General features: G+C 45.4%; 1 protein-coding gene and 1 long non-coding RNA gene across 5 annotated transcripts in view; one reads left to right on the forward strand and one right to left on the reverse strand.

The window, feature by feature from the left end:
- Positions 1-509: 509 nt before the first annotated feature.
- Positions 510-20,544, reverse strand: LOC144377367 (uncharacterized). 2 transcript variants are annotated; one of them, XR_013438316.1, is made up of 3 exons: positions 20,117-20,544; positions 4,157-4,263; positions 510-1,365 (listed from the first exon to the last, which is right to left on the reverse strand). It is a non-coding gene; the product is annotated as an uncharacterized LOC144377367 (long non-coding RNA). The 2 variants fall into 2 exon arrangements; XR_013438315.1 differs by lacking the exon at positions 20,117-20,544 and adding an exon at positions 18,900-19,072.
- Stxbp1 (syntaxin binding protein 1) overlaps positions 19,176-22,767 on the forward strand; it is a 66,787-nt gene continuing 63,195 nt past the window's right edge. For 2 of the 3 annotated variants that reach the window (XM_005320990.5, XM_040286365.2), the window contains exon 1: positions 19,177-19,363. In XM_005320990.5, the coding sequence (XP_005321047.1) occupies positions 19,327-19,363 (37 nt within the window). In that variant the 5' untranslated portion in view covers positions 19,177-19,326. Of the gene's footprint in view, positions 19,364-22,767 lie in introns of all 3 variants that reach the window. The other variant, XM_005320989.4, reaches the window with a different exon arrangement.

The raw sequence follows: 22,767 nt of genomic DNA on the forward strand, positions 1-22,767 counted from the left end.
GCAAGATCCTGTCTCAAAATGAACAGTAGAAAGGGGCTGAGGATGTCGCTGAGTGGCAGAGCAGCCCTGGCTCCATCCTGGGTACCGTGGGGGCTGTTGTAGGCATTGTGCTAGGGCAGTGGTCTTTCATCTGCATGTAGATACTTGTCACCATCACCCAGGCACAGATACGACATTTCCACACCTCAAAAAGTCCTCTTGTTCTGGTCCATTTTGCTTTAAAGATAACTGCTATTTGACTTTCATCACAATGAACTGTTTTTGTTTGTCCTAGAACTTCATATAAATTGAATTAAATAGCAATGCAATTGATTTTCTTTGGTGTCTGGCTTCTTTTGCAAAACACTAGGTTTCTGATATAAATCCATGTGGCTGCCTGTGTGGGTAGCTCACTCTTATTTTTTATGTTTGGTATGGATTGAACCCAGGGGCCCTTTACCACTTAGCTACATACCCAGTACTTTTTTTTTTTTTTTTTTAAGAGAGAGTGAGAGACAGAGAGAGAGAGAGAATTTTAACATTTATTTATTTTTTCTTAGTTCTCGGCGGACACAACATCTTCATTGGTATGTGGTGCTGAGGATCGAACCCGGGCCGCACGCACGCTAGGCGAGCGGGCTACCGCTTGAGCCACATCCCCAGCCCATACCCAGTAATTTTTACTTTTTACTTTGAGACAGGATCTCAGTCAACTGGCTTTGAATTTATGATCCTTCTATCCCAAACTCCTGAGTTGCTTAGATTACAGGCATGTGCCACTGTGCTTGGCTAGTTATTCCTTTTTATTGATGTGTAATACTCCACTGGCTAGATAAAGTGCTTGTCCATTCTGTCGGTAGACATTTGGGCTGCTTCCAGTTTGGGGCTCATAAATAATGAGGCTGCTAACATTTGTGTGTAAGTTTTTTTTGGACACATTTCTTTATTAGCCCTGGGTAAATAGCTAGGAGTGGAATTTCTGGTTCAGAAGGGATGTGTTCTTGTTACTAGAAACTGTCAAGCATTTTTCCAGAATGTCTTTGTTCTTTTACCAACAATGTATAAGAGTTCCGGTTGTTCCACATTCTTCGGACACTTGGTATTGCCAGGCCTTTTAATCCTAGCTTTCCTGCTGGTGAGCCCTTGTATCTCCTGGTGGTTGTTTTTCATTTCCTTTGTGACTGATGACTAATAATTTGAGTTGAACATTCTTTTGTATGCTTATTGAATTTTATTTTTCATTTAAATGTTACATTATTTATTTAAAACCATGCTAGCCAGCTGTGGTGGTGCACACTGGTAGTCCTAGCTACTTGAAAGGCTGAGGTGGGAGGATTCCATGAGCCCAGAACTTCAAGACCAGTCTGGACAACGTCAAGATCCCATCTCAAAAAAGAAGAAGGAGGAGAAGGAAGAGAAAAATACATTTAATATGAGACATCTAACTACAGAAGTATAAGAACTACAACATGAAAACTTTTACCTTATTTCTTCAATTTCACTCTCTGGTCTTAACTAACAGTAATTTAGTTATTACAGCCTTCTTTTTCTTTTCTTTTTTTGTGTGCAGTAGTAAGGATTAAACCCAGGGGCACTTTACCACCAAACCACATCCCAAGCCCTTTTTATTTTATTTTGAGGTAGGATCTTGCTAAATTGCTAAGGCGGGCCTCAAGCTTGCAGTCCTCCTGCCTCTGTGTCCTCGTCGTTGAGATTGCAGGTGTGTACCACCACACCTGGCTACATTCTTATTTTTCTATGCTTACATAAACAAATATAATTACATACACACACACACAAATTCAGTTTACTTTTTTTTTTTTTTTTGCAGTGTTAGGAATAGAGCCCAGCACTTTTTGCATGCTAGGCAATTGCTCCAACCCACAAATTACATTTTTAATCACACACACATAAATCTCTTGTTTTTATTAAGCATATATGTAGATTTCAGGTTAAGGGATTGACAAGCATCAGACCACTGAAACTGCCCAATAATTCTAATAGTGTGTGCATGGCAACCTGAAATACCTGGATGAGGGGATTGGGGCCCAGAGACGGTTAACACTGTTGCTGAGCTTTCATAGCTCATAAGTGACAATGCTCATACTTAAACTCTGGTCTCTCTCTCTCTCTTTTTTTTTTTTTTTTGGTACTGGGGATTGAACCCAGGAGTGCTTAACCACATCCCCAAACCTTTTTTTTTTTTTAATTTTTTTAAAATTTTGAGACAGGGTCTTACTAAGTTGCTTAAGTCCTTGCTAAATTGCTGAGGCTGACCTTGAATTTATGATCCTCCTGCCCCAGCCTCCTGAGTCACTGAGATTATAAGCATGTGACACTGCAACTGGCAATCCCTGCTCTCTCTGACTTCAAAACTCCAGGTTGGACTGAGATGCTGTCCTTTTACATTCACTCAATCTTTAATTCATTTAACAAATATTCTTTGAGGCCAAGTGAGGCCCAGCCCTGCCTTTCAGAGCCACAGTTGAGCTGAAGCACCAGCCAGATACATGGACTACTATGATCTAGGAAGAGAGGGGCATGATGGGAGAAGGAGGGGGACTGGGTGTGACCCAAGGCTTAGGTTAGGCAAGGGTCCTGGAGGAAACAATCTTTGAGGAATGTATAGAATGCCCAACAGAAAAGAATGTCAGGTTGAAGCAACAGTATGGGGGACATGGGCAGTGCGTGCTCTCCAGGAGTCCCATCCCTTCCCTGAGCAGGGCTGGGGTTGAGTTGAGGCAGGTGGGGAGGACAGTGTCCACAGCAAGTTCTTGGAATCATCTTATGGAGCCCAGTTCCTTCCTGACCAGAAAGGGGAACCAGGGATGGGCTAGAGTCACAAGGGCTTGGGGATGGAAATTCCTTCCCTTCCCCTCCCATAAATGCTTCTACGAGGGGCACAGAGTCTTGGCTCTGAGAACACCTGAACACCTTGCTTCACCTATGAATCCAGAGGGCTGCTCTCTGGACCTGCTGGGATTGGGCTCCACCCAGCACCTGCACCATGATTCAGTCAGGAAGGGACCCACTGCCCCCTGGTGGTAGCCCAAGCACAGCCACAGAGGGAATTCAACTCGGAGGTGAAATGGGGCTGGGAACAAGGGGTCCAGAGGTCCCGCTTATCTCAGAACCCCCAACTCAGTTTCCAGCACTACCAATCACCCAGTTGTTCAACATGAACTCACCTTGAGCCCCTCCTCCCTTAAGGACTCCTGTGTGCCCCATCTCTGCCCTTCTCATCCTGGGTCATTGTCCCTTTCTCCTGGCTCCCTTCTCTGAGGTCTGTCTGGACCATGGCTCTAGTCTCTACACCAAGGCAATGGTTATGTTTTAACATTTCTTTTTTTTAATTGTTTTTTAGTTGTTGATGGACCTTTATTTTTTATTTATATGCAGTGCTGAGAATCAAACCCAGTGCCTCACACATGCTAGGCAAGCGCTGTACTACTGAGCCCCAGCCCCAGCCCCAACATTTTATTTCTATTTCAATAAAAGTTACATATAGCAAGTGCACAGTTGGGTACCGGTTTTTTTTTTTTTTTTTTTTGCCATGTTGGGGATTGAACCTGAGCACATGCTACTCAAGCATCTTGCCACAGAGCTACATACCCAAACCTTTCTACTCTTCATTTTGAGACAGGGTATTAATAAGTTGCCAAGGCTAGCCTTGAGTTGGGATCCCCTGCCCCAATCTCCCGGGTAGCTGGGATTACAGGTGCACACTTGATAATTTATTATTTACGGTTCAGATGTAGATGAAGCAACAGGTATGGATGGGAACTAGAACATTCTCTCTAGTCCCTTTCCCGTCCATGATCCCAGCTGCAGTCTTGCCCATGCCCATTTAAAGCTCTTATAACTTTTCTTTTTTCTTTTCTAATGCTAAGGATGGAACCCAGGCCTTTTCAGTACTGGGGATTGAATCCAGGGCCTTAGCACATGCTAGGCAAGCACTCTACCACCAAGCCACATCCCCAGTCTGAACCCAGGCCTTTGTGTATGCTGGGCAATACCCTACCACTGACCTGCACTGCCTTCCCCTGCCTGGAACTATTTTTCTGGGGGTGGGGTGGGGTACTGGGGATTGAACTCAGGGGCATTCCACCACTGAGTCACATCCCAGCCCTATTTTGTATTTTATTTAGAGACAGGGTCTCACTGAGTTGCTTAGTACCTTGCTTTTGCTGAGGCTGGCTTTGAACTCCTGATCCTCCTGCCTCAGCCTCCCAAGCTGCTGGAATTACAGGCATGCACCACCGTGCCCAGCTCCCCTTTGTTGATCTTAAAAAAAAAAAAAAGTAAGCTTATATTACGAGAATGAATTGGGAACCTCTATATGTTCCTATGATCTAGAATATTTATGTTAATAATCAGAACAATCAGATCTTCAAAGGCTAGATGAAACCGAGTTAAAAACCTAGTAAATCCATCTGGGCCTGATGCCTTTTCCAACTCTCCAAATTTTAGTAAAAATTTCAAACTACAGTAAAGCTGAGCACTCTTCACTTGGAGCCACCAATTCCTAACAGTTGCCATGTCTGCTTCCTCTTCCTCACAGACACATGTTCCACTTTGTGCTGTATCAACTTGGCTCAGCTGGAACTGACTTTCCTTGAATTCTCTCCATGTGGGATTCTGAATTGGGTTGGTCACAAAATTAGTTTGTACCAGATTTGGAAAAAGAAGCAACTTCTCTTCTTTTTCTTCTTCTTCTTCGTTTTTTGTTTTTTTGGTGCTGGGGATGGAACCCAGGGCCTGGCGCTTTCCTGGTGTGCTCCACCCCTGAGCTGCATCCCCAGCACCATGGTGCAGCTGCACTGCCTGTGCTGCACTTTGGTGGAAGGCTGCAGGCTCTGTTGCCACTGGCCATGGTTGTCGTTCATCTGCTAATTTGCCTGGGCTTTGTTGGGTTTGGGCAGCACCTGGGCCTGCAGCTTCTCCAGTTCCCATTGTGTCTTTTCCTTCAGCTTCTTTGAGTTGTGGGCCAGGTCTGTGCACCACTCGAGGAAAGGACCCTGGTTCTCTGGCAGATCACCTATCTCCTCAATATTGAAAAGGGTGGGCGACAGACTGAGGCCCCCGTGTGTTCTGCCCTTGCTCTCTCTCCTTTCCAGCTACTAGCAAGTTATAGAACCTCACACAGCTGGCTCCTCCATGGCGGCCCACATTGCAGAGGCCTAGTTCCTATACCAGGCACCCAGAGTGACCCTTCCTCTCTAGGTCAAACCCTAACTGATACACATGTATGTGCACACGTACACACAGACACACATTAAAATCTTTTGCTCAATTCCAAGTACTGCTGGGGAGAAGAAAAAATACTTTTTCTCAATTGTCGAAAGGTAAAATGCAGCTAGGCATGGAGGCATACACAAGTGATCTCAGCTACTGGGGAGGCTGAGGCAGGAGGATGGCACATTTGAGACTAATCTCAGCAATTTAAGGAGATCTCGCCTTAAAATAAAAAATAGAAAGGGCTGGGGAATGTAGCTCAGTGGTAGAGTGCCTCTGGGTTCAATTTCCAGTACTACAATAAGTCAATAAATAAATGAAAACAAATAAATAAAGGAAAGATAAAATGCAAATATCCAACCTTCACTCTTAACTATATTTTAAAAAATACATCTTCTGCCAGGATGGTGCACTCTTAATCCCACAACTCAGGAGACTGAGGCAGGAAGGCGGAATTCCAGGGCAGCCTGGACAATTTAGTGAGGCTGGGGAGGAAGGTTAGTGATAGAGCACCCCTGAGCTCAATCTCTGGTATCACAAAAAAGGAGAAAAAAAAAGTGTGTGTGTGTGTGTGTGTGTGTGTGTGTCCTAATACTTAGCATATCTTACATAAGCTCAATTCTATTATCTCACTTAGGAGGCACTGGATACAAAATTATCCAGCACACCATCTGTGTTCAGATTTCTATAACTGCCCCCAAAATGTCCTTTAAGCTTAGTTTTATTAAATTGTATATTCTAATTAGGAATCTGACAGTGAATTTAGTTGTTACAGCTCCTTACTTTTAATTGTGTCTCTGTGCACATGTGTGTGGTATTAGGGATTACACCCAGGGGTGTTCTAATGCTGAGCTACATTCCCCAATCCTTTTTTTTAAAAAAAATAATTTATTTATTTTTAAGTATTTTATTTTTTAGTTGTAGTTGGACTCAATACCTTTATTTTATTTATTTATCTTTATGTGATACTGAGGATTGAACCCAGGGCCTCGCATGTGCTAGGCAAGTACTCTACCGCTAAGCTACAACTCCAGCCTTAAATTTATTTTTATGTTTTAGTTGTAGATGGACACAATACCTTTTATTTATTTATTTATTTATTTTTATTCGGTGCTGAGGATCCAACGGGTCCCAGGTGAGCGCTCTACCACTGAGCTATGCCCTTAGCCCTGACCCCCCCCCCCTTTTTTTATACTGGGGATTGGACCCAGGGGTGCTCTACCACAGAGCCACCTACCCAGCCCTTTTTATTTTTTATTTTGAAACAGGGTCTTGCTAAGTTGCTCATGGCCTTGCTAAGTTGCTAAGGCTGACCTTGAACTCGTGATCCTCCTGCCTCAGCCTCCAAAATTGCTGGGATTACAGGTATGCGCCACCATGCCCAGATCCTTAATTTGTAAATCTAGAACAATTCTTTTGCTTTTTTCCTTTCGTGACTTTTCGTGAAAAATTTTTTTTCTTTTCGTGAAGTTTTTTTTTCTCTAAATTCCAAGGCAATTGGAGAATGTCCCATCATGTTGCTTTGTCTGTTTATGATTTGATTCAGACTGAACTTTTAGGGCTGTAACATTAAACAGGTGATATTGGGTGTTTCCTGTTCCTGCCACATCCTTTTAGGAAGCGCTTAATGTTAGTTTGTCCACTAACAACCTGGAGAGTGCAATCTCTTTAATTACCTTTATTGCTAAATATTTTTGATACTGGGGATTGATCCCAGCGGCACTAAAACCCTGAGCTATGTCCCAAGTCCTTTTTAGTGTTTATTTTGAGACAGGGTCTGGCTAAGGTTGCCCAGGCTGGTCACCAGATTTTGATCCTCCTACCTTAGCCTCTTGTGTAGCTGGGATTATAGGCATGTGCCATCAGTCTGACTACCATAATAGTTTTTATTTTGTTTTATCTTGTTTATTTATTTAGTACTGGGAATTGAACCCAGGGGTTCTGTACCACTGAGACACATCCCAGACCATTTTTTTTTAATTAAAAAGAATGGAGGTACTGGGATTGAACCCAGGGATTTTGCCATAAAGCTATATCCCCAGCCATTTTAAATTTTATATATTTTGATGGAAGGTCTTGCTGAGTTGCTTGGGGCCTCATTAAGTTGCTGAGGCTGGCCTCAAACTTGGTTTCCTCCTGCCTCAGCCTCCCAAGCCACTGGGATTACAGGTGTGCACCACCATGCCCAGCTTGACTTCTTCTTCTTTTTTGGTAATGCCTGAGATTGAAGGGGTCTCCATGCAGACTAGGTAAGTGCTCTACCACTGAGCTATATCCCCAGTCTTTTTTTTTTTTCAGTTTAGATGGACACAATACTTTATTTTTTGGGTACCAGGCATTGAACTCAGGGGCACTAGACCTCTGAGTCACATCCCCAGCTCTATTTTGCATTTTATTTAGAAACAGGGTCTCACTGAGTTGCTTAGTGCCTCACAGTTGCTGAGGCTGGCTTTGAACTCAAGATTCTCCTGTCTCAGTTTCCCGAGCTGCTGGGATTACAGGCATGCGCCACTGTGCCCAGCTCCCAGTCCTTAATTGAGATATATGTTTTAGCAAAGTTGTATTGTTGCTGCTGAGTTAGGTGGCTCAAACTTGTAGTCTCAGCTACTCAGGAGGCTGAGGGAGGAAGGGCTCAGAAAAAAAGCACTTGAACACAAGCCAATTTGGAGACCAGCCTGGGCAACGGGGAGCAGAGTGAGACCCCACCTTAATAAAAAAGAAAAAAAAAGTGAGCTGGGCAAGTGAGGTGGCACTTGCCTATAATCCCAGCAACTCCTGAGGCTGAGGCAGAAGGATCACAAGTTCAAAGCCATCCTCAACAATTATCAAGAATACAAGCAATAATAAGTGTTGGCGAGGATGTGGGGAAAAAGGTACACTCATACATTGCTGGTGGCACTGCAAATTGGTGTAACCACTATGGAAAGCAATATGGAGATTCCTTAGAAAACTTGGAATGGAACCACCATTTGACCCAGCTATCCTGCTCCTCAGCCTATACCCGAAGGACCAAAAATCAGCATACTATAGTGATGCAGCCTTATCAATGTCCATAGCAGATCAATTCACAATAGCTAAACTGTGGAACCAAACTAGATGCCCTTCAACAGATGAATGGATAAAGAAACTGTGATATACATACACAATGGAATGTTACTCAGCATTAAAGAGAATAAAATTATGGCACTTGCAGGTAAATGGATGGAGTTGGAGAATATCATACTAAGTAAAATAAGCCAACCCCCAAAACCAAAGGCCAAATGTTCTCTGATAAGTGGATGCTGATCCATAATGGGGGGAGGTGGAAGGCATAGGAAGAATGGAGGAACTTTGATGGGGCAAAGGAGAGGGAGACGGGGAGAAGCGGGATAGGGGCAGGAAAGATGGTGGAATGAGATGAATGGCATTACCCTAGGTACATGTATGACTGCACATATGGTGCAACTCTACATCGTGTACAACCAGGTGGAAAGTTGTGCTCCATTTGTGTACAATGCATCAAAATGCATTCTGTTGGGGCTGAGGATATAGCTCAGTCAGTAGTGTTTGCCTTGCAGGCATAAGGCCCTGGGTTCAATCCACAGCACCACACACAGACACACATACACACACACACACACACACACACACAAATGCATTTTGCTGTCATGTATAACCAATTAGAAAAACAACAAACAAGCCAGCAACTTAGTGAGGTCCTCAGCAACTTAGTGAGACCTTGTCTCAAAATTTAAAGAATTAAAAAAAAATGTTTAGTTGTAGTTGGACACAATATCTTTATTTATTTTTATGTGGTACTGAGGATTGAACCCAGTTCTTCACACATGCGAGGTGGGTGCTCTATCACTGAGCTATGGCCCCAGTGCCCATAAAGAATTTTTTAAAAATATTTTTTTAGATGTTGATGGAACTTTATTTTATTGATTTATTCATATGCAGTACTGAGAATCAAACCCAGGGCCTCACACACATGCTAGGCAATTGGTTTACCACTGAGCCAAAACTCCAGCCTCCAAATTTAAAGAATTTTAAGAAGGGTTGGGGATATAGATCAATGGTTAAGTGTCCCTGGGTCCAATCCCTGGTACAAAAAAAAAAAAAAGGTGTTCTGTACTATTATTGGTTATTTCTTATATAATGAAGAGTGGAGGGGAAAAAATACTCAGAAAGAAGCCTGAGTTAGGCAGCTTTTTGTCACAGTGACCAAACACCTGACATAACATTTTGAAAGGAAAGATTTAGTCTGGCTCACATTTCAGAGGTTCCAGGCCTTGGTCTGCTGGCTCAAGACAGAAACATCCGTGGTGGAAGGGTGTGACAGAGGAAAGCTGGTCAGCTCATAGCAAGCTGGAAAGAGGAGGGAGGGAAGGGGAGGGCAGCAAGAGAGCATGAGGCACAGAGAAGGGTCTGGGGACACATCCCCAGTGACCCACTCCTTCAACTAGGCCCTGACACCTATAGTTTCCTCCGCCTCCCAATATGCCACCAAAGAGAACCTCTCAGTGGATTAACCCACTGACCAAGTCAGAGCCCTCATGGTTCAACCAATTCCCCAAATCCTACCTCTAAACAGTGCTGGGCAACACCCCAGATCCACTGCTCACTGTAGTCCACCTTTCTAGGCTTTTCCTGCTCTAGAGAAAAGGGAAAACCCAGGGATTAGGAGTGGAGATGAGATGCAGGTAGTGAAAGTAGAGGGCTTGATCCTGCTTCTCAAAGAATCTTAGTGCAATTGGCCCAGCAGTGGGGGAATGGAGGATCACATGCCTGGGAGATTCATCTTCAGAGTAAAAGAAATCTGGTTCCCAAAGACAGTATAGAAAAGAAACTCCAGGGGAGGAAAGGGTGCCAACGCCCTTCTCCCCACCTCCTCGCCAGGGTCTCCTCAGCAGGAAGACTGGGTGCCTGGGGTATGTTTGTAGCCTTTTGGTGAACGGGAGCACAGAATAGCTTATGATCTAAAACAGCACTGTGCTGTTGCCACGGAGGTCCCAGGGTGGGATGTCACCAACAGATGTCTTCAGATTGTTGGAGATTCATTCAAGGAAACAATTGCTGTTTTCGTTTTGTGTATTAAACATCTGCTGGAACAGCTCCTCCTGTATCCAGGAGGAGACATGTTCAAGAGGGGCTTCTGTCACAGTCTGGAAGGAAGGGAGGTTTAAGAGGGAGCCCCAGCAAAGAGTTCCCTTTCATGAGCTCTAGAGTACAAGTAGTGCTAAGTAATTAATTTACTTCACCATGATGTCTTCTGGATCTAATGACAGGTGAGTGAGACCTGAGTTACCAACATCAGGCCAGGGACCTCTGCTCATGCCAGGACCGGGATACCTCCAGGGTGGGAAAGAGTGGGGCCAGCTCCCTGGCAGGTTCCTCCTTGTCCACCTGCTTTCTGACTCAGGAAAGAGCTGGAGACACCCAGTGTATTTGGGACAGAGACCAGGGCTCGGGGATATGTAGATCAGAAATGGGAAATCTGAAGCCCAGAGGGAAAAGGCACTGGCCAAAGTCACCAATAAGGCAGCAGCCTGAGCCAGAGTGCTGGGCTACGGCTCCCATGCTCTGGGTCTGTGAGCGGCCAGGGAAGGCTCTGGGCCCTGATTCTGTAGGGTGAGGGAAGGCTGCTGTTGTCAGGGAGGGAGGTTTGGGGGAAACAGAGGAGGGAAGACAGCAGACAAGAGGAGGCAGGGAGGAGGAGCTCAGAGAAGAGCAGGAAGCTTGGATACCAGAAAGACAGCGTGTTTAATGTGGGTTTTTCTCAGGCTCCTGGGAGCTTTTCAGGACAAGGGTGGTACTGGGGTTGGGGAGTGGGTGGGGGGCGGGTGACAATCACACCCTGGGCACCCTCTCATGAGCTCTAGAGTATAAGTAGTGCTAGATAATTACTTTATTCACCATGATGTCTTCTGGATCTAATGACAGGCCATTCAACCTCCCGCCACCCACTGAGCCAGAGTAGAACAGGTTTTTTATTTGTTTATTTATTTATTTATTTATAGTTTATTTTATACCATTGAACCCAGAGGCACTTAACCACTTAGCCACATCCTCAATCCTTTTTTTTTAAGAGAGAGGGGAGAGAGAGAGAGAGAGAGAGAGAGAGAGAGAGAGAGAGAGAGAGAGAGAATTTTTAATATTTATTTTTTAGTTCTCGGCGGACACAACATCTTTGTTGGTATGTGGTGCTGAGGATCGAACCCGGGCCGCACGCATGCCAGGCGAGCGCGCTACCGCCTGAGCCACATCCCCAGCCCCTCAATCCTTTTTATTTTGAGAGAGTCTCACTAAATTGTCCAGGCTGGCCTTGAAATTGCAATCCTGCTGCCTCAGACCCAAGCCGCTGGGATTTACAGGAGTGAAGCACAGTGCCCTGTTGAATCCAGGTTTTGTGATGCCTGAAACTTCAGAAATTTGGGGGCTCTCTTTATCTTTTATTTATTTTTTGTAGTGCTGGCGATCTAACCCAGGGCTTCATGCATGCTAAGCAAGGGCTCTGCCACTGAGCTACCTTCTCAGTTCTAAACTTATTATAATTCCTCTGCTGTTTTAGTGCATAACCAGATCTATTTATCTAAAAACAAAATCATGCTGGGCATGATGTCACATGCCTATAATCCCAGCAGCTCAGAAGGCTGAGGCAGGAGGATTCAAAGCCAGGACTCAGCAATTTAGTGAGGCCCTGAGCAACTTAGCAAGACCGTCTCTAGATAAAATATAGAAAGGGCTGGGGATGCGGCTCAGAGGATAAGTGCTCCTGGGTTCAATCTCTGGCAAATAAATAAATAAATAAAACTGTGAAGCCAAAAAAAGAATAGTAACTGTTCTTGGGGAGGATCATGTGGGAATGTGCTTTATTACTTTTCTGGAATCTTCTGTTGATTGTTGCTCAGGCTGGCCTCAAACTTTCTTTTGTTTTGTGTCTTTGGTACTAGGGATTGAACCCAGGGGCACTTCACCACTGAGTTACACCTTCCGCCCTTTTTTTGTTTTGGTGGTGGTGAGGATTCAACTTAGGGCCTTATGCATGCGAGGCAAGTGCTCTACCAACTGAGCTACATCCCGAGCTTCCCCCAGCCCTTTTTATTTTTTATTTTGAGGTAAGGTCTTCCTAAGTTGCTGAGGATCTCATTCAATTGCTGAGCCTGGACTCTAATTTGTGATCCTTCTGTCTCTGCCTCCCAAGTTGCTGGGTAGAATTATAGGCATGCACCACTTAGCCAGGCTGTTGTTTGTTATGTGGTTCTGGGAATCAAACCCATGGCCTTGGCATACTAGGAAGTTCTCTACCTCAACTCACCGTTAATTCCCATGCTTTTTTGTTTACATTGATATATGAGTTATTTGCCACTTTCACATCAATTGCCCAAAATCCACCTTTACAAAGTTACAATGCCAGAGATATAAATGTAGTAAGCTGGGTGCAGTTACAAGTGCCTGCAGTTCCAGTCACCAGTTCCAGCTACCTGAGGCTGAGGCAGGAGGCCCTCTTGAGCCCAAGAGCCTGGGAAACACAGGCTTTCAAAAGAAAAAAAAAGAGGGGGTGGGCAGGAGTGGAGGATAGCAAGTTCAAAGCCAGCCTTAGCAACAGTGAGGTGCTAAGCAACTCAGTGAGACCCCTGTCTAAATAAAATTCAAAATAGGGCTGGGGATGTGGCTTAGTGGCTGAGTGCCCCTGAGATCAATATCTGGTACCAAAAAAAAAAAAAAAAGAAAAGAAAAAGAAAAAAAGAAATGTGGTAAAGTCTAATGTTGAACTACTTCTAGATGGTAGTTTTCAGTGTCTGAAACACAATAAGTATCATAGTGTTTCCCTCCAAATATTAAAAGGTTTCACCATGCCCTTATTGGTTTGATGTGGTAACCTAGGGTGCCCTGGCACACAGAATGAGAACCATGGGTCCATGCTCTTTTCATTATTTCATTTAACTTCCTCTCTCCTCTCAGTGTTCAGAATCAACTTGAATGTCAAAAACCACAAATTCAACACAGTTGAACAAATCCATTTCTTGGGCTGGGGTTGTAGTTCAGTGCTAGAGCACTTGCCTGGCACATGTGAGGCACTGGGTTCAATGCTCAGCACCACATAAAAATAAATAAAAATAAAGGTATTGTGTCCAACTACAACTAAAAAATATTTATTTTTTTAATTTTTAGGTGGATACAATATCTTTATTTTATGTGGTGCTGAGGATTGAACCTAGTGCCTCACAGGTGCTAGGTGAGCACTCTACCACTTAAGCCACAACTCCAGCCCCTAAAAAATATTTTTTAAGAAACCATTTCTCTGGGGCTAGGGATGTGGCTCAAGCGGTAGCGCGCTCGCCTGCCATGCGTGCGGCCCGGGTTCGATCCTCAGCACCACATACAACAAAGATGTTGTGTCTGCCGAGAACTAAAAAATAAATATAAAAAATTCTCTCTCCCTCTTTAAAAAAAAAAAAAAAAAAGAAACTATTTTTCCACTTAGAATGAAAACTCTTTCCTCTGAGAACTGACAACAGTTTAATTTATGTAAAAGGCACGATTGTCCTCTTATATCTGAGATGTAAAACTGCCATATTTATTTATTTTTCTAAGCCAGATGAAACCAGCTTTAAGCCTTCCCTGGTGGAGGTCACTGAGACTTCTGATATCTGTTTTTGTTGTTGTTTGTTGGTTTGGTGACTCCTCCTTGTTCCTGGGCTTGTCCTAGGACCACAGGGCTCTCACAGTCCAGGCAGAGCCTCCCACTACAATGCTCCCCAATCTAGGGAGAGCAGCTTTTCTATCCCTTGCCTCAGGGCTAGGCTTCGGGGACAGAAAATTCTGTGGCTCTTGCCACAAAGGGAAGGTTCTGGTATTTGGAGCCTAGATACCCTCCCAACCCCTCTCCAAAGCCCTGCCCACCAGGAGCATCAGTGCTTTTCTGGAAAAATCACTGCTCCCCAATTTTACCTTTTTTGGGGGGGCTGGGGTAACCCAAACTCTTTCTTTGGCAAGAAACATTCCAGTTCCCCAGAGTTCTTAGGCAGGTAGTCTGGGAAACTAATGTGGCCCTCAAACGTGTTTTGTTTGGCCAGAGTAGAGTTATTAATATGTTTAGTGTTGGGTATCAGGGATTGAACCCAGGGCTTATACATGGTAAGTGCATGCTCTACTTCTGAGCTACATCCCCAGCGCCTTATTGACATTAAAAAACAAAAACAAACAAACAAACAAAAAAACATTTCAACACTTAAAAATGGAGAGATTTCATATAATTCCTACAATCTAGACTCCGGGGCTCACTGCCTGGAAATGACTGGCAGGATCTGAGTGAGCAATACTCCCTGAGGGCAAGGCATGTGCTCTATAGTTGGCTACTTCTGTGGTGTCACTCATGTCTGCATGGCCCTTGCAATCTTTGACCTTGAGACCCTGGTCTAGGCATTTTTAAAAGAAAGCCTTTTGGGGGGCTGGGTCTGTAGCTCAATGGTAGAGCGTTTGCCTAGCATGCATGAGGCACTGGGTTCGATCCTCAGCACCACATAAAAATAAATAAATAAAATAAAGGCATTCTGTCCATCTACAACTACAAAAAAAAAATGCATCCTGACCTCGACCCCAAACACACACACACACACACACACACACACACACACACACACACACACATACACAGTTAACTTGAGTGAAAGGATGTCCCAAACTCAAGCAGTGCCTTTGCAGGTGTGTGTGTTGGGGGTGGGGATGAGAGCGGTGGAGACATCACATTTTCATCCTCTGCCAATGTATCCAGCAGAGAAGAAGAAAAACAGAGGTAGGACATTGACCGAACTTTCCACAACTCAAGCATTTCTCATACATATTTAGCAAACAGAACTCACACATATTTTGCACCAATTTCTGCCTCAAGATGCGTCATTCCTTAACAATGATATTAATAGGTAACATTCTGGTGAATTCACACCAGGTTCCCAGTATTGGGTAAAGTACTTTATAAATATTGTTAGAATTCTTTCGTAACTGCTCCTAAAAGAGTGTAGGGGATCTATAATGGCTCCGAGGTCAGGAAGAGGGGGTGAGAGATGAGCATGGGAAAATAAGGCTGATGATGTAGCTTAAAAGCACAAGGGCGGAAGCCTGGGGATGTGGCTCTGCTGTAGAAAGCTTTCCTTCCCAGGGTCCTGGGTTCAATCCCTAGCACTGGGGGCCGTCGTTGGAAGCAGAAGGGAGGAAAGTGGGAGAAGTGGCTGAAACTCTGTACTCTCCAAGGCACCCAGCGTGTGCGGGGGCCCAAGCATTCAGGTAGGTGGCTCAGTAGGCCTGGCGAAGGCAGCCGCAACCAGATCCTCTTTTTTTTTTTTTTCTGGTTCGAGACTATTTCTTGTTCTTCTGCATCCTCATTCTCGGTTCTTCAGGACAGATCCCTCTCAAGTTGTCCTTTCCCCTACTATCTACCCGCATCCATCTGCTCACCAGGAGGACTCCCGCCGTCACGTGACCGGCGCCCAGATCTCAGCATTCTTCCCCCGCCCCCCAGCTGCTGGCGCGCACCCAGCTCTGCAGAGGCCGGCCGCGCATGCGCAGGTAGGTGCACCTGCGCGCCAGCGACAAGGTTTCGGGCGAGCCCTGCACCCTGCACCTACAGCAACGCCAGGTCCGGGTCCTGGGCTGCAGTGGTAGATAGTGATTTCGTCTGGGTTCAAAATCCCACGGGTTAGGCTTCCCGTTGATGCACGCCCGACAAGTTGTCCATACAGCCAAACGTCTCCTTAGGTCAGGTTCCTGAAGCTGTTCCTGGGCGCTGGAGTATTCTTCTTGAGCATCAGGAAGTCAGAGTGCTTGTCCAGTCATGCGGCTGCGCTTAAAGCCGTGTGACTGGGCAGGTGACTTGACCTGCCTGAGCCCCGGGAAAATGATAATAATAGCGCCGACCTTGTTGGCCTGAAGTGAAAATTCCTGAGAACTCTGCATGGTGCTGTGCATGCGTCGAACTCAGTAAATGCAAAACAAGAATATAGAACAAAGGATAGCCCTGTGTGGGCTGTGCGGGGGAGGGGCGTTGGCCCTTTAATGCTGATAATCTCTCTGGCTCCTCTGAGCTATCCTGCAACAGAGGTCTGCAAGTTTTATTGTTCCTATGGGGAAACCAAGGCTCAGAGGTATCAAGAAGTCTAGAACGAGATCTTGGATTCCACATGCAGTGTGATTCCAATTCGACACTGCAAAGTCAGGGGTTCCTGGGCGAGTTCACAGTCTGTCACCCACTCACTTCTTGAAACATCCTATTTAAAATAACATCTGTTTTGATGCTATTTTATTTTGGATATTCCCAGTGAACATCTCAGGTACACATCAGGAGACTTTTTTTTTTAACCATTCCTTTTCTTGTCCTTCCTTCTGCAGAAAATTAGGATCTGTTATATTTTATTTGCTGTGACCTTTGAGGAGGCCTCCAGGGCACAGAACCTAGGCGCTCAGAGCCCTGGATTCCTGAAGCCAGGTTCACCCCTGGGGGCTCTCCCTCCCACCTTGCCCTTCAGGCTTTCTCCCTCTAGACACACTGACACCCCCCCCCCCCTGTTCCTGGAAGGACCAAACTTCTTTCTGCTACTGGGTCTTTGCACTACTGTATGTTTTCTAGACCACTCTCTCATCTCCTCCTGCCTTTACTTAGCTCTGGAAACCTGCTCTGACTGCAATCCAGCCAGTTCACAGGGTCAGATACCTTCTCACTCACTATCATGGACCCCTCTTCTGCTTCAGCACTTTCCAGAAGGGTAACTTGGTGCTGAGCAGGACTCCTTGACTGCTATCTATCTCCTCAACCAGAATGCCAGCTCCTTGGGGAAGCTATACCTGATCTATAGCACATGGCCTGGACCTTGGTGGCACTCAGTAAATGCTTGTTGACTCACTGACCAAATAAGTGACAAGAGGAGCCCTTGCCATGACTACTTTAAAAATTCTACTAAAGAATTTTCCAGTATCTAATTTGTATTTTCATGACAGATACAGAACCGTGGAGTCTCATCAGGTGCAGCAGCACATACTTGTAATCTCAGCAACTCAGCAGGCTGAGACAGGTGGATCACAAGTTCGAGACCAGACTCAGCAGTTTATCGAGGGCCTGGCAAGACTCTGTCTCAAAATGAAAAAATAAATAAAAAGGGCTGGGGATGTAGCTCAGTGGTAAAGTACCTCTGGTTTCAATCCCCAGCATCAAAAAACAAAACTAAACTAAGGAAAAAAAAAGGGTAGAGTCTTTGTTGACATGTGCCAGCTGGATAAAGAAGGAGCATGTGGCATCACAAGAGCTTCATAGATCCCCTCATAAATTATCTCCTCCTCCTTCCAAATGTACCCAAAGGCTATTAATGTTCTGTGGGTAAAAGTAGCACTTTGTCTCTAGGTGAAGCCAAGTCAAGGTTCTGTAGGGGTAGACTGGAGTAGAGATGAAAAGATTATCAAATTGTCTTGCCATAGGGCTAGTGGTTGACTAGGACATGTGGCTTCTTTAGTGTGTGTGGGGGAGAGGTACTAGAGATTGAACCCAGGGGTTTGTGGATGCTAGTCAAGTGCTCTATCACTGAAGTACCTGCCCAACCCTTTTCAAAGTTTATTTTGAGACAGGTCTCACTAAGTTGTCCAGGTTGGTTTGAAAGTTTCAATCATCCTGCCTCAGCCCCCCAAGTAGCTGGGATTTCGAGCTCTTCTCCAGTTTTTACATTTCTTAATAATATGAAGAAAAGAATCTAGCTTTTATAAAAAATTATTTAATGATGAATTTTACTACTACTAGCTTTTCTGTCCTTTGTGATGTTTAATTGATTCAACTTGGTTTTTATTTGAAGTCAGAAGTGAGCCAAGTTCCTTTTCTTTCCTTCAGTGCCAGGGATCAAACTCTGAGCTTTGTGCATGCTCTCTAGGCAAGCACTCTAGTACTGGGTTACACCCCCAATCCTTGTTTGTACTTCAAAAGCAATATTTCCCATCAACAAAGAAAGTCAGTCGAGTAAAAACTGACCTAGGACCCATTTTGGTAAATGTGGACTCCAGGGAGGAGATACTAAGTCCAGAGTTGATCCCATAGCACATCCCTAACAGATTTGGGACTTGAAACTTCTAGACTCCAGACTAAGATCAGAATCTGCCGTGTTGTGGTGCATGGTTGTAGGTCTAGTGCCCAGAATAGCAGTTTACACACATTAATGAGAGAACTATAAATATGTGTTAATGGATGATACACAATCTGACATGAAGTCATAATGCTGCTTCCAGTATCTGAGCTTGTTTTCTTTTTTTTTTTTTCATCTGAAAGTGGAGATTAAAAACAATGCCTAGTCGGGCATGAAGGCACACACCTGTAATCTAAGCAGTTCAGGAGGCTGAGGCAGGAGAATCCAAAGTTCCAAGATAGCCTCAGCAATTTAGTGAGATTGTCTCTCTAAACCAATAAACCAATACTGGGGATGTAGCTCGGTGGTAAAGTGCCCTGGATTCAATTTTCAGTACCCCCCCAAAAAATAATAATGTTATAAAATAATACTAAGAAATTATTGTTAAGGGAGAGAGAGGGCACTCACGTACCCAAGGTTATGTCATGGCTGGACAGCGTACTATAATAATAGGTCTTATCTCCGAATTCGTTCTGTGGGCAGGGGAAAAAGGATGACTCTCAAAAGGAGTAAAGATAGAACCATAAAGGGATTTTTGAAATATACCTGTGTCCAGATTTCGAGCGCAGAGGTTGTAGCGGAGACTTTAGGACCCCGCACTCTACGCGCGCCGCACGTGAGGTGAGGGGGAGGTCGCGCCTCCGCACCAGCCCGGGGCTGCCTCGCGCCCAGCCGCATCCCGGAGGGCGGGGCCAAGCGCCCGGGTCGCAGTGCGATTGGCGGAGGCGCGCGGGTGACGCTATGGGCTGGCGCGAGGCCCCGCCCTAATTGGCCCCGTCCCCCGCGCGCTCCGGCGGCTCAGCAGCCTCGCTCTGGCTCGCGCCGCGCCCCCGCGCCGAGTCCGCGCGTCAGTCGGTCCCGAGAGCGGCAGCGGGGCGGCGGGCTGCAGCCTTCCGAGCGCGCTCTTGAGGAGACCGCGGTATCTGCGGGCGTCGTGTAAGGAGGCTTGAAGCCCAGAGAATCGCGCAGCGCCATGGCCCCCATTGGTCTCAAAGCTGTGGTCGGAGAGAGTAAGTGGAGTCGGGGTCCTTCCCGCAGGTGGGGGTTGCGGCTGCCTGGAGGAGCCCCGCGGTACCTGACCGCAGCGCCCTGGCCTCCGCGCCTGGACGCTGGCCCACCCTTCTGGGGGCTCCAGGCCCGCAGGGTCCCGTTATTTTGGTGCCGCCCTCCCGGGAGGGAAGTCCTTCCCGGCCTCCTGTGGCCCGGCCCCGCTCTCCCCTTCCCGCTTGTGGTCCCTGTTCCTGCCGCTCGCCTCTGCACCCCTTCTCCTTCTCCTTTATCGCCATCCGCCTTCACCTGCACCACTCACTCCATCCCTCACTTCTCCTCTCCCCCACTTCTTTCCCCTTCACCCACACCTCTCCTTCATCAACATCCCACTGTCCTTTTTACCTCTATCCCCTCGCCCCCATTTCTCCATCTCTCTTCCCCCCTCGTCCCATCCTCCATTCCCGCTTCACCCCCGACCCATCCCTCCCCCTTCACTCCGCCTTTATCCCAGCCAGCCCATGGCCCTCCTCTGCAGCATCACCCCTGCACCCCGATTCTTCGTCACTCTCATTGCCTGTCCTCCATTCCCCCTCTCCCCTTCCTTGCCTTTATTCCTCGAGCTCCCCGATTCCGCTGCTTTTTCTGTCTCCCGTCCCTCTCTCTTTCCCACCCTCCCTCGAGAATCGTGACGAGAGAAATCCCGGCCTGTGTCCTCCTCTCCTCCCTCCCCCCCTCCCGGGAGCCGAGCCGCGGTCCCCGCTGCGGAGACCCACCTGGGAGCGGCTCGGCGCGCGCCGCCCGGGCCACTCCTGCCAGCTGGGGAGGAGACGCCTGTTTTCCAAAGGCTCCGCTCTGCTGGGCTGAGCCGCCTCACTCCTCCTCCCCATCCCCGGGCTGGGCTTCCAAGGGCGGGGTCTCGCCTGGGTCGCGAACCCTCTTCCATCACTCGGGAGAGAGGAGAGCTTCTGTGGACCGCGGGAGGATGGCCCTACCCAGAGCCGCAGTCTGCAGTCTCCCTCTTTGCAGGACTCAGCCTGGCTTGGCTGACCGTCTTAGGCAGCTCAGACATTGCTGTAGGGAGGAAATGGTTGTTTATGGGTTTGGATGAAAGGCCCAGCATGAATGGATTTAAAAAAATGGGTGGTGGTGAGCGTCGGCTGCAGCGGAGTGAGGGTTGATGGGGAATATTTGGAAAACGGCGTTCTCTGTGCTAAATAAGATCAGTGATTATGTGTAGAAAAATAGCGCCTCTTCCATATTTTGGCGTTTCTTTATGACAAAAAAACGTGTGAGGACTGCTGTAGCTTTTGCTTACTCTTGAGTTAAGGGAAAATTAAAACTGGGCTTTTCTCTGTAGGAGAGGATAAAAAAGGAAAAAGAATAAAAATGGTGGAAATTTACAGTTTCCTTTCCAGTGATTCTCTCCTATTACGGCGCTCGCAGTCTTGCTCCGTGTCTGCTCTCCAGTGCTTTCGCTGTTGTCGAGTTCTTTTGGAGCTTCATAACTGTTTTTCCCTTTCCTTATTCTTTTCATCAGAATATGGGAAATATTCCTATTGAGGAGTCTTGTTGAATGACCTTACCTGACCTATTACATCAGAAGAATATTGTTATAAAAACTGAACTCCAAATGAACACTTGTTAAAAGATGCTTACAGTAACACCCGAATTATCCAGGCAGTAAAGATTCTGATACTCGTGCATCTGTTTTCTGAGGAGAATCAGTATTTAAGACTGGAAGAATCCACAGGGATCCCCTTATATCAACATCCTTATTTTACCCATGGGAAAGAAATGGAGATTTGCAGTAGTTAATGACTTGCTAAAGTCAGTGTTAATTAATTTTTTAAAACCTGGTGTCCATTTCTTTGCAACCTTAGTAAAAAAAAAAAAACAAAAAACTTTATTATTCTATACATACCATTTCCTTCCAATATCCTTTTAAAGCGTTAAAAAGTAGGGATGACTGGAATATTACATGCTACATTGTTTCAAATGTTATATTTGAATACTTCACTTAGAAGATAAAATTCCTAACTGTTGTAGAAATTAAGTTTGTGCGGGGCTGGGGATGTGGCTCAAGCGGTAGCGCGCTCGCCTAGCATGCGTGCGACCCGGGTTCGATCCTCAGCAGCACCACATACCAACAAAGATGTTGTGTCCGCCGAGAACTAAGAAAAAATAAATAAATGTTAAAATCCTCTCTCTCTCTCTGTCCCCCTCTCTCTCACTCTCTCTTTAAAAAAAAAAAAAAAAAAAAAAAAAAAAAAAAGTTTGTGCATCCTTTTGTTAGGACCCTTGTTTTTCCAGGTGGCTCCCTAGTTCCCCTCCCTTGTTTTCTGAGAAGCAAGCATAAAGGTAAATAAAAGCAAAATGAATCAATATGCAATATGGCTAAAATTTATTACTAAAATAAAGCAAAATCACAGTGTAAAAAATGAAAGGAAACCCGTTTTACATAAAGTGGTGAATGTGGGAACAAGGTTCTATTGCTATATGATTGAATTAGGCATATATTCTAGAAAAATATATTATTGCAATCTTTTGTCACTGATACAGGTTAATTCTGTCTCCTAATTTGAAGATGGGTTTTTTAGCTTTGCCTTTTTCTCTAAAAAAATAAAGTAAAATAAAGGTGTTTTCTAACCTCTTGTGCCAGTTTAGATGTCACCTCCACACCCTGGTCTTCCCAATCTAAACTAACATCCTTAATCACTATTTATCTTTTTCTTTTCTTTTTTGCTATTTGGGGTTTGAATCCAGAGCCTTGTGCTTGCTAAGCAAGCACCCTACCTTTGGACTACCTCTCTAACCCTATTTATGACATTTTTTTTCATGATAAATTAAAATGTTTATTTATTTTCATAGCAATTGAAATGATTTGTTCTTTTTTTTTTTTTTTTGGTGATGGGGAACAGTGGCAGAGAGGGTGATTGTTTCATACACTTGAATGTTACTTCTGCCAGAGCAGGGTCTTTATTTTATGTATTTGGGTGCCAAGAACAGCAGCATACTGGGGACATACAGCAACAAATATTAATTTGTTGAATGAATGTTACTTTAGAATATGAAGGAAAGCAAAATAAATATATTTTTTGCAATGCTGGCAATTGAACTCAGGGCTGGGTGCACAGTAGGCTCATGCTGTATAACTGAGCCACTTTTCTAGTTCCCTGTTTTCCCTTTTGGGTTGAGCTTTATTGAGTAGCCAGTAACTACAGCTACAAAAAAAAAAAAAAAAAAAAGTGGAGGAGATGCCAGGTGCGGTGGTAATTCCAACTACTGAGGAGGCTGAGGCAGGAGAATCACAAATTACTAGCCTCAGTAACTTGGTGAGGCCCTAAGCAACTTAGACCTTGTCTCAAAATAAAAATGGTTGGGATTATAGCTCAGTGATAGCTGAGGAGATAGGTTGCCTTTACTT

The sequence above is a fragment of the Ictidomys tridecemlineatus genome, chromosome 4, assembly GCF_052094955.1.
Source record: "Ictidomys tridecemlineatus isolate mIctTri1 chromosome 4, mIctTri1.hap1, whole genome shotgun sequence".
Taxonomy (NCBI): Eukaryota; Metazoa; Chordata; class Mammalia; order Rodentia; family Sciuridae; genus Ictidomys; species Ictidomys tridecemlineatus.